The 12026-nt window shown below is 43.6% G+C and overlaps 1 protein-coding gene across 2 annotated transcripts in view; it reads right to left on the reverse strand.

The window, feature by feature from the left end:
• Positions 1-602: 602 nt before the first annotated feature.
• Positions 603-12026, reverse strand: part of grin2aa (glutamate receptor, ionotropic, N-methyl D-aspartate 2A, a) — a 475972-nt gene continuing 464548 nt past the window's right edge. The window contains exons 14-15 of one of the 2 annotated variants that reach the window (XM_072481712.1): positions 6670-8256; positions 603-6292 (exon numbers count right to left, since the gene is read on the reverse strand). In XM_072481712.1, coding sequence (XP_072337813.1) covers positions 6227-6292; positions 6670-8256 — 1653 coding nt within the window. In that variant the 3' untranslated portion in view covers positions 603-6226. Of the gene's footprint in view, positions 8257-12026 lie in introns of both variants that reach the window. The other variant, XM_072481711.1, reaches the window with a different exon arrangement.

Consider the following 12026-nt stretch of genomic DNA (forward strand, 5'->3'; position numbering starts at 1 on the left):
ATTCTCAATAAGAGCATCAGAAGAATATCATGTTTAAACATTGACATTAGGTACTCACTCTGAAGTGATTATCATCTTTCATCTCCTGAAGATCAATGATTATTGAAAAATGAGGATCGGTTAACCCTTTTATCAATGAGCTGTCAACAGTAGCTTAGGGAATAGTTGAGCAATCAATGGCATTTGGATCTATTACAGTATCCTCAAACTTTTCTCAACAAAAAATATAGTCCGTTTGCTGGCACTAGTGTAATTCATACCCATGTTTAAGTATAGAATCTAACACTAGATTGATAAACACTTAATGGGCAAGTATCGTTGGTTTTTTTTATGGGTAGCAAGTCAGACTACATGATCTTCAAATTTTCTACTTCTTATAGCCTGACACACAGGATTCCGTGGAAATTGAAGTGACCATTCAGTATAAGGGTGACAGATATGTCAAGCCCATTGGGTTCCTAACATTGGAAGTTCTGTAGATCAGAGCTGCTAGGACTTGCTGTTCTTCTGTAAAGTATTTAAGATTCCATTGCAGAGACGAATAATGGAGACCATTAACGCAAAGAGGCTCATGTGCAAAAAACCCACAGTATTAAAGAAAGTTAAGTGACTGTAGTTTTAATTTTGATATAAAGTGGCAGAAATAGTCTTCCTTAGAAAAGTGATACTTTTACTTATTTACATTTTTACATCAGATTTCCTGGCACAATTGACAACTTATTTACATCAAATGCTGTTGTGGAAACACTTTGAACATTCTATATCCATTCCAGTTGTAATTTCTACACATCTACAACAGAAAAAAACCCACTTATTACAGTTTTGAAGACAACCTTGGCAAATATTACAGTTAGAATTTATATAAAGATCAAAACAAATGTAAATACAGACTTCAATATGCAGATATGTTTGAAATCTATATTGTCACAAAGAAATAATTAGTACTTTCTCACCTAATGAAGGAATAGGCAGGAATCAAATTACTTTAGTACCAATAGTCAAATGAAATATCGTTGTGGGTGGTGGCACGCAAGGCAAGGTGTGGATTCCAATGCTTTTACTTTAGAGTTGCACACAAATATAAACTGGGTAAGCATAACACATACTTTATGGATTGAGGACAACATGCACACATCCAAAGAACATTTCAGACCTCAAAATTTGGTTATTAGCTTTAATTCACACTGTCTTGCAAAATATATATCTTGAATTTATCTATGCTTTTCATTTCCAGTTTATATTCTCTGCCTTATTTAATTTGTTTCTGAAATTTCCTAACTAAAGGAAGGCTGCGTGTCCGTTACTTACATTACCATCATTTTCTTCAAACCTATTTCAGTTCAAAAAGTTAAACTAATAATCTCTTCAATTCAAGGGAATTGTTCTGGTGGACTATTATCTGCAGGACACAAAACAGTTCACATTTTGTTTTATAAACCCCCCAAAAAACATGTATAAAGAGTAATGTTTTGCTCTGTGTTGCACTGCTTCCCAATTTTCTCTTTTGCACAAACAAACTATAATGATGCCAGCCACAATTTGTATCTGTTGTATCTGAATTAAACGTGCTGTAGCAATGAGTTTTCCACAATATCATGTTACTCCTCTAACCTTAGAAATAATCCTAAGAAAAAGAAACTCATAATATAAAAGCAAATAATAAATGCAATTAACATTTTTCTTCTACATACATATTGCAGTCTATTGTTGTAACGCCTCTATAAAATAGAGGTCAAGGGTCAGCATTAATGGGCATGGATGGGGATGAGAAACTACTAATTGCTTTGTGCAGTTGAAATGTACAATGTCTTGTTCCATCAACAACTGCACTGATTAGCATAGTCTCAGCTTTGTTTAATCAGTTATGTAAACAATCGTTTATATTTTCACTATTTTTCACATTCACTACTATAATACAGAAGCTCATTATTCCAGCTGAAATATCACTGGTATGATTAATTATATAAAAAAATGTTCAGAGAATGATAAAATAATCAAGCTTTTGAAAGGTCTTCGCTCATTTTAGCACAGTAGTTAATTTACGCTCACACTGTGGCGGAAGGCTAAACTGCTTCTTTAGTCATCTGACAACTGTTCAAAATACTCTTAAGTAATGTAGGTAGTTTGTTCTGCACTAGTTTATTCTATAACAAAAAAAAATAATTAAAAAGCAGAGTATTTATAAAAACCAGCAGTTACAAAAGGAAATTGAATCATCTTATTAGCGTTTGCTTGATTAGAGAAGGAGAAAATAAACTGTTGGTATCAGATAGTTCATATATTAAGACAATATTCAATGAGGAAGCACTATAAGCTATTTAAATAGGCTACTATAAGTGGGTCATTTTAATGAGAATATCGAGTAGTGATCAAAAAATTAGGCTCTTCCTTAGATAACAGGTTAAAAGTGACATAATTCCTGAACAATTGGAAGTGACCTACTCATGCACAAGACATTATCAAATGCTACTATATATATGCCAGAGATGCTGGTAGCCTGCATGTTAAAAAGATTGACATGCTACAGGTTCCAGTACAGGTTCAGTTTGCTCAAACGATCCCCTGTTAGGATGGAGAAGGTTGTTGAGATTTAATGGAGCTTACCATTTTGTTTTTCTAAAAAATATATTATTGCTTGAAATTATATATCGTTCTGCACGGGAAGTAATGTTGTACTACAAAACATGGAGCAGTGTTGGCAATGTATTCTGTCACCTACTTTCCATCATTTTGCTGACGTTTTACTAATCTGGAGCAAGAGAAGAATCATTGTGAATGAATTGAAGTTAAGTATGAAACTTCAGCAGGGCTTTAGAATTCCTACCAATCACCAGTCTGAACATTCATGTGGCAATTTAATTTTTTCTCTTTGTCTTTCATTTTTGAAGGCTTCGATAGATGCATGGAATGAAACTTCTGGGGGTGGAGCATTGTTTCTTTGACATACTGTAGACAATGCAACTCTAGGCATAGCATAGGTCAGCTGCAATGATCAGTTCCCCTATATTGCATGCATAATGTAGCCCTGGCCTCCAACCACTTGAGGGAAGAGACTCTGCATTCACTGAGTTCTTAAGTTCTCATGGGATTGGATTGGATTTTATTGTCACGTGTACCAAGGTACAGTGAAAAGTATTTTTCTGCGTGCAGCTCAAACAGACCATTTAGTACATGAAAAGAAAACATGTAATAGGGCAACACAAGACACAATGTAAATACATAGACACCGGATTTGGATGAAGCATACAGGAGTGTAGTATTAATCAGATCAGTCCATAAGAGGGTCGCTTAGGAGTCTGGAAAAAGCAGGAAAGAAGCTGTTTTTGAATCTGAGTGTGCGTGTTCTCAGGCTTTTGTACCTCTTGCCCATGGAAGAAGTTGGAAGATTGAGTAAGCCGGTGGAAGGGGTCTTTGATTATGCTGCCCGCTTTCCCTTTAAATGGCAGTGAATAAGATTAATAATCTTTGGCACATTCTCATTGGCATTTCTGGGGCGAAATTCTCCGGAAATGGCGCGATGTCCGCCGACTGGCGCCCAAAACGCGCCAATCAGACAGGCATCGCGCCGCCCCAAAGGTGCGGAATGCTCCGCATCTTTGGGGGCCGAGCCCCAACATTGAGGGGCTAGGCCGACGCCGGAGGAATTTCCGCCCCACCAGCTGGCGGAAACGGCCTTTGTTGCCCCGCCAGCTGGCGCGGAAATGACATCTCGGGGCGGCGCATGCGCGGGAGCGTCAGCGGCCGCTGACAGTTTCCCGCGCATGCACAGTGGAGGGAGTCTCTTCTGCCTCCGCCATGGTGGAGACCGTGGCGGAGGCGGAAGGGAAAGAGTGCCTCCACGGCACAGGCCCGCCCGCGGATCAGTGGGCCCTGATCGCGGGCCAGTCCACCGTGGGGGCACCCCCCCGGGGTCAGATCGCCCCGCGCCCCCCCCAGGACCCCGGAGCCCGCCCGCGCCGCCTTGTCCCGCCGGGAAGGTAGGTGATTTAATTTACGCCGGCGGGACAGGCAATTTATCGGCGGGACTTCGGCCCACCCGGGCTGGAGAATCGAGCGGGGGAGGCCCGCCAACCGGCGCGGCGCGATACCCGCTCCCGCCGAATATCCGGTGCCGGAGACTTCGGCAACCGGCGGGGGCGGGATGCACGCCAGCCCCCGCCGATTCTCCGACCTGGCGGGGGGTCGGAGAATGTCGCCCCTGATGTCTAAGAAAGTGCAGAACATTGTTCCATAATTTCTCTTGATTTCATTTGTTTTCTGTGTCAGCTGTGATGATTCTTGGTGTATTCTTTAGCAGGTAAATTTGAACTTTGCTTTTAAGTTGAGATTTCCATTCTCAATAAATTTGGCTGACCTTTCCTGGGTTTGCTGGCAGATTGGAAATGGATTCCCTGATATCCTGTGATATATGTGTAAGGGACAAGGCTGATCATTTAGGGTTCATGCATTTATGCATCAGGAACACACTGTACAGTATTTTAAAGGAGTGGCCTTTTGGCTACAATTATTTATTCTCTACAAAGTAAAACATGGTCTGGATTCTCCGACACCCCAGCCATGCATTTCTTGGCAGCAGGAGGCGGTGTTCCGTTCACTGCCGGGGGCAATTTTCTATTCCCGCCACTGTCAATGGGGATTTCTATTGAAGCCACCCCACACCACCGGGGAACCCATGGGCAGGGGTGGGCTGCCGGTGGGACCAGAGAATCCACTGCCAGCGATCAGCCAGAGAATTCCAGCCCACGGTCTCAGAATTAAATGGGGACCAACTGTGTAATAATGCGCTGAAATGCTAGTTTCCCATACAATGCAGTTATAGCCTCTTTTCTTTGTTATTTAGATGGTGTATCTGAGCAAACTGTAGAGGGCACAGCACTGAACCAGTGTTTAGCTGTGTTATGTCATTAAACATGATATTGTGAAAAATATATCATTAAAAAAAAGGAGTTTTAAGCCTTAAATGGATATATCAAAGAGGCAAATTATTTCTATACTTTAAGCATTTCACTGGCACATGAAGTCATATGTTCCAGCTCTTTCAAAGTACAAAATTCCCACAGTATGCTAGTAGTTATGGAGATTCTTATTCAGAGCTGTGGGCATATTTTAATTATCAAGCAGCAAAATCCAGCACTGGTAGAAATCTAGAGTTAACTGAAGTTACTTACGTTTCCTAGCTTTAATAATTATATTCCTTTTCTATAATGGTAACATTCTAATTTTTCTTGCCAGAACACAGGCATATCCTATATCCCTGTTCCCATATTCAAAATAATCATTTCAAGCTTACATGATAAATATATAAAACAATGGGAATATACTGCAAAGAGATGGGCTATCAGACCTTTTCACAATTCATGTGGGGATGTTTATCAAATCTGGGGAGATTTAAGCTATCCAGTTAAGTGAATCCCCAAGCTAACAGCTCATATATTACATTTTATAACTACTGGGAGTTATTAAGATCTATAATGTTCAGAAGCTCAAAGTTCCTGAACTTTCATGCCATGCATTTTATTAGCAATTGTTTTTGCTCCCCAGAGGTTAATCCAGTGATGTTCCCATTGGACTGCTGGTCTGCAATGTCATCAGGTAAACAAACTCGAGTAAGCAATAAAGGCTGGAACAAACTACCAGATGGGTCAATAGAGAGTGTGGGTCAAAATATTTTGAATGCAGCACTTTCTACTGAAGGAATAATATGCTGATTTTTATGGTGTGACAGGGATATTATGTTAAAATTAATATTGTAGTCCTCACTGTAGCCTAATCTACTGCTGTCCTCACATTTCAGAGACCCAATGATTAGTTCAAACAATTGAACGATCAATGGTGCAAACATTCAGTCAGGATTTTGATTGTTTTCTAAAGAAAAATAAATTGGCTTTTCTAGGGACTCCACTTGGTTTCAGAATTTATAGAATATTCCATTAGCTGCTTAGCTCAGGGTTTCACTTTGGAAAACAGTTGTTCTTAAAAATATCAGCAGATACAGAACTGGAGTACACATAATAGCATAGTTGCCAACTCCCTACATTTACACAGTAATATTGACTTTGTCATCTATTTCTTGCTTACTTTACAGAACCAGAATTCTCCTAAGATTCTGTGACCTGTCTAGTGTGGTCTATTATAGATTAATGCACTGAAAAAGGGCGACATAAATTCCACTAGGTCATTTTATGCAGTCTTCATTTGCAGCAAAGCTAACCAGTTGGTATGATCATCAACATGTATCTCTTTTCTGTTGCTCCTTTGCCATCAGATAGTAGGAAAGGCCAGTCAGCCCTATCTAACAGAAAATAGGAGAAAGAAGACAATGTTAGCAACGACTATCTGGCAAAGCTGCCACTTAATGTCTCCTAAGTTCCTATTTCAGAATGTTGGCAACTATGTGCATCACTAGCTACAGCAAATGAATGACATTAATGTAGAATTAGACAAACAAATGATGAGTCAAACATCTGATTCAATACTAGGCATTTTTTTGTACACACGTCTAATGTTGGAAGAATTCAAAACCCTGGGAGCACAGTAAATACTATTCCTGCTTGATACATAAGGCATAATATGTTCTGAAATGTACACTTCATTAGGAACTTGTCCATCTCTGGAGCAGAATGATCCTGTTGACCTAATAGATGATCTAAAGTGATTAGCGTTGCGTGCCTTTGATGCAGCAGATTGTTTATATATGTCAGAAGAACTTCGACCGTGGACCAAATGCTGATCTTCACGAAAGGAATGCCAGAATGGATTTTCAGAGACGTGATCTGGATACAATGACTTACTCCGCTTGCTTTCTTCCAAATTGTGGTCAAAAACGGAAACCTTGGTGCTAAAGAGTTTCTCTGGTTTAATATTGAATACATGTGCATAAGGGTCATCCTGAAATCTGTCCTTTTCTTTCAAGCTTACACTTCGGGCAGGTCTTCCAAGATCCACTTCCTTAGGCCTTTCAAGGATATTGTCAAATGAATGCTGTCTGCTAATCCTCAGCCTGTTCACCTTTTGCATGTTGGAGGCTTCAGAAGTGGCCCAGTGGTGAGCAAAGGATTCTTCAGGACGCATAGGGCTTACTGGCTCTTGTAACATGTGATCTTCACTAATATCGTACAAGTTTGCCGTGTGCACACAGGCATCACATCTGTTGTACGGAGACCTGACCGAATAGTGAGGAGTGTAGTTAGGCAGCTTGGAAAGGCAGCTTCTGCAGTGTGCAATGGGCTGCTTGTACCTATCATTGTAATCTACAGGGGAAATATTTTTCTCCTTCAAACTGTAGTGCTTATTATACAGGCTGTATTTATTTTCAGCATTGGTAAAATTGTCCTCATTATGCTGAGGAGTCCTGTTTAGGTGCAGAAGCGCTTCCTGTTTCCTGTAATTCTCATTCTGATCATGATACACTGCAGGGTAATCCAGGTCCTCTGGAATTGCTATGTTTTCTCGGTAATGATGCTGATCTGAATGATAACTGGATTCCCGGTCAGAATCAATTGTGTAGACTTTGTCACGATGGTGTTGCCCTTCCTTTGCTCTAAGATAAGAGAGTTCTATTTCACTGCAGTCTCGAGGATACTTAGCCATCATGGATTTCTTTTTGAAAGTTTCTTTATGTTTATGATGCTTCTGATTGTTATCAGGATCCTTATAGGAAGTTGTGCGGCTTGAACAATCTGACATGTCTGAATGGGCAACTTCTTCTGGAAGGTATCTCTGATTTTTAACAGGTTGCTTGGGTTCTACATTGACACTTTCTACCAGTGATCCCTGGTTCTGCCGCAAAGTTTCTACAGACTTTTTCCACAACTGCCTTGGCTTGGAATTAAGTTTAGGAGTATCTGAGCTAACTGCAACCTCCACAGTGTTGGGATTTGCATCATTTAGAGTCAAAGGATGCTGCCCTTGGAGTATATAATTGTTGCGGTTATCTTTTTGTCGGTTGACATTGAACATCAACATTTCACTGCTGTTGTCATTGAACCCTGTCTCCTTGGGTTGATAGGGCCTGTTATCAGAGTACAAGAAATTTCCCTTTTGATCAACCACATCAAGCAATAAAGACCCTCTCTGGATGAAATTGGAAGTTCTTTTAGGGGAGTTTGCTCTTGAAGCATTAAGGTTTGACATATTTGCCATTGTTTTTGCTGTATTAAACAGCCTCAGAATATTCGTTTGAGGGCTGTTTAAATCCAGGTTGGGTGATTTCTTCTTTTCCTCGTTAGGTACACCATGTATACAGCTCCATATTCCCTGCAAAACAAAAAGGGGGGGAAATTAGCACGAGCAGTATTGACACATGCTATTATGGGACTGTTGTACAATATATTGAACACCAGGAGCGAAATTCTCCGGTATCGGCGCGACGTCCACCGACCGGCGCCCAAAACGGCGCAAATCAGTCGGGCATCGCGCCGCCCCAAAGGTGCGGACTCCTCCGCATCTTCGGGGGCCCAGCCCTAACCTTGTAGGGGCTAGGCCTGCGCCGGACTGATTTCCGCCCCGCCAGCTGGCGCGGAAATGACATTGCCGGGCGGCGCATGCGCGGGAGCGTTAGCGGCCGCTCACGGCATCCCCGCGCATGCGCTGTGGAGGGAGAGTCTCTTCCGCCTCCGCCATCAGTGGGCCCCGATTGCGGGCCAGGCCACCGTGGGGGCACCCCCCGGGGCCAGATCGCCCCGCGCCCCCCCCCCCCCCCCCAGGACCCCGGAGCCCGCCCGCGCCGCCTTGTCCCGCCGGTAAGGTAGGTGGTTTAATCCACGGCGGTGGGACAGGCATTCTAGCAGCGGGACTTCGGCCCATCCGGGCCGGAGAATCGTGGGGGGGTCCCGCCAACCGGCGCGGTGCAATTCCCGCCCCCGCCGAATCTCCGGTGCCGGAGAATTCGGCAACCGGCGGGGGCGGGATTCACACCAGCCCCCGGCGATTCTCCGACCCGGCGGGGGGTCGGAGAATCTCGCCCCAGATTCTAAAGGTTTTCACCGCGTGTAACCAACGAGGTTACCAAAGCCATTAATCCAATGACTACTTTTTATTGATTTGAAAAACACAGGTCAACTAACTGACAATATTTTTCAATTATAAACTGTGTAAACACAGAAATGCCCTCCTTAAATATGCATTTTTCATTGAGGATCAAAGGGCAATGCTTTTGCATGGGAAATCAATTATCCAACAAAATATTTGGAGGTACACTACTCGAGATTTAATGTCATGAACAAATATTCTTTTTCCTTTGAGATGTCAATTGAATGGGGAATGGACTCAGACTGAATGTTTCTCCACTAGAGGGAGTCAGGGAATTGCAAAGAATTTGTAGCAGAACAACAGGCCATTCAGCCTCTGTCGGTGATTCTGCTCCACCCCAGCCTAATCTGAACACTTCCAATTCCAATCTCGGAGATCATGACTTAAGTCTGGTCCATATGGCTCGTGAGACTGGTCTATCATGACCAAATGCTCTTTTACCAGTTGTGTGTTGGTTTGCTGCAGGAACTGAAGTATACCACAGCAGCATAACAAATCATTTTAAGGGGAAGAAAACTGAAATTACAAGGCCCATTTTGTTTGTCAAGGATGAAAAAGACTGTCACATAAAGTTTCTGAAAAAAAAGTCCATGATTTCATTGAAGTTGAAAGAGTATGAAGTTGAAAACTCATGAGTGGGAAATGAGGAAGATCTATGTGTTCTGGTTTAGAGGGGCTGGTTTAGCAGGTGGGCTAAACAGCTGGCTTGTAATGCAGAACAAGGCAGCAGCGCGGGTTTGATTCCCATACTGGCCTCCCCGAACAGGCGCCGGAATGTGGCAACTAGGGGCTTTTCACAGTCACTTCATTGAAGCCTCCTTGTGACAATAAGTGATTATTATTATTCTCTTGGAACTGCTACCATCTACAATTATCAATAACCTGAATGATTTAAACATTTCCTCCAGTAATTCACCAGCAAAGTTTAACTTGCTTCAAGCTGTTTTGATGACGCAATAGGAGGGACGTTGCCTAAAAAAAAATTGTTGAGGACATTTTGAAAAGATATGGTCAGCCAATTGGAAAAGAGTGTTACTATACTTGAATTCAACATTAACATCTAGCAATCTTCTAGCTCTTTTGTAACTACTGACAATGTCACACAGCTGTTGTGGAGCATAGTATCGTTTCTGAAAAACCTTAGGAAATAAAGACTGAAATAATACCGGGTCAAACAGTAGAATAGCAATTTTTACAATATGAATGGTTAATAATAGGTATATTGGCATTTTTAAAAGGCCGTCACCTCACCGGGAGATTCAGATGACAATATAAGCATCAAGAGGAAAGACTCATCAGTCTGTGACTATCATCTGATTCAGATCTTGAGATTACAAGAAATCATTCTAGAGATTCCATTAGTTCAATATATTTCATTTTATTTTGAGCAGTTGTTTTTTTTTTGCTGTGAATTGGAGCTGTCATGGTCGATGCAGAGCTAATATGGCTCAAGCTGCTAATGCACAAAAGCATTCATATTGCAGGATTAACAGATGTGTAATCACTGCCATTTTACAAGTAATAATCAACAGCTGGGTGAGAAATAATTGACTCAGCATGAATCATAAAAAATAAAAACGTTGTACAATCCTGAGATAGCTAACGTGATTGATAGGTTTGAAATCTAGTCACATTTTCGTTATTATGCATTTTCTTGCTATTCCGATCTGATGGACAATATAGATTCATTATTGTTCAAAACTAGCAGGCAAAGGCAAATACTGAATAATGGAATGTCCACATTAGTGTGCTTACTAACTTTGGAATTGCAGTATAAATCGCATCCCTGCAAAATAAAGATCAACTCACACACTGGATAATGAATTGGTCATACCAGAATAGGCGTCTCTGAGAGGGTTGTTGAGAGGGTGCAACAGAAAATAATGAAGTTGATTCGAGGATCAGGGGCGAAATTCTCCGACCCCCCGCCGGGTAGGAGAATCGCCGGGGGCTGGCGTGAATCCCGCCCCCGCCGGTTGCCGAAGTCTCTGGCACCGGAGATTCGGCGGGGGCGGGAATCGCGCCGCGCCGGTTGGCGGGCCCCCCCGCTCGATTCTCCGGCCCGAATGGGCCGAAGTCCCGCCACTAAAATGCCTGTCCCGCCGGCGTAAATTAGACCACCTACCTTACCGGCGGGACAAGGCGGCGCGGGCGGGCTCTGGGGTCCTGGGGGGGCGTGGGGCGATCTGGCCCCGGGGGGTGCCCCCACGGTGGCCTGGCCCGCGATCGGGGCCCACCGATCCGCGGGCGGGCCTGTGCCGTGGGGGCACTCTTTCCCTTCCGCCTCTGCCACGGTCTCCACCATGGCAGAGGCGGAAGAGACTTCCTCCACTGCGCATGCGCGGGAATGCTGTCAGCGGCCGCTGACGCTCCCGCGCATACGCCGCCCGGCAATGTCATTTCCGCGCCAGCTGGCGGGGCACCAAAGGCCTTTTCCGCCAGCTGGCGGGGTGGAAATTTGTCCGGCGCGGGCCTAGCCCCTCAATGTTGGGGCTCAGCCCCCAAAGATGCGGAGCATTCCGCACCTTTGGGGCGGCGCGATGCCCGTCTGATTTGCGCCGTTTTGGGCGCCAGTTGGCGGACATCGCGCCGTTTCCGGAGAATTTCGCCCCAGATGTGGAAAGATGTGTGTATCAAAGACAAGAGACAAGGTGCTGGATTCTCCATTCTGGACACTGAGTGCTCCTACTGGAGTAGTCGCTCCTGGTCTCCTAGGAGCGGCACACAGGAGTGATTCCCTCTACTTTTCCATGCAAATTTATGCATGGAGGAGAGCTTGTGAGATTCTGTTGGAATCCTGGTATCAGTCCGTTCTTTAAGAGAGGGCTGTCCCGATACCGAGGTCCAGCGACTGCACCCCCCTCCCCCTAACCCCCACAATGATAATCCTGCTCCACCTCCGCTGACTGGTAGGGGCATCCATCCCCACCACCATGAGAATAATGGGTCACCCCCCACAACACGCATACATGACCTGCGCCCCTCCCCAATGGCCC

Source organism: Scyliorhinus torazame, chromosome 17, assembly GCF_047496885.1.
Source record: "Scyliorhinus torazame isolate Kashiwa2021f chromosome 17, sScyTor2.1, whole genome shotgun sequence".
NCBI lineage: Eukaryota > Metazoa > Chordata > Chondrichthyes > Carcharhiniformes > Scyliorhinidae > Scyliorhinus > Scyliorhinus torazame.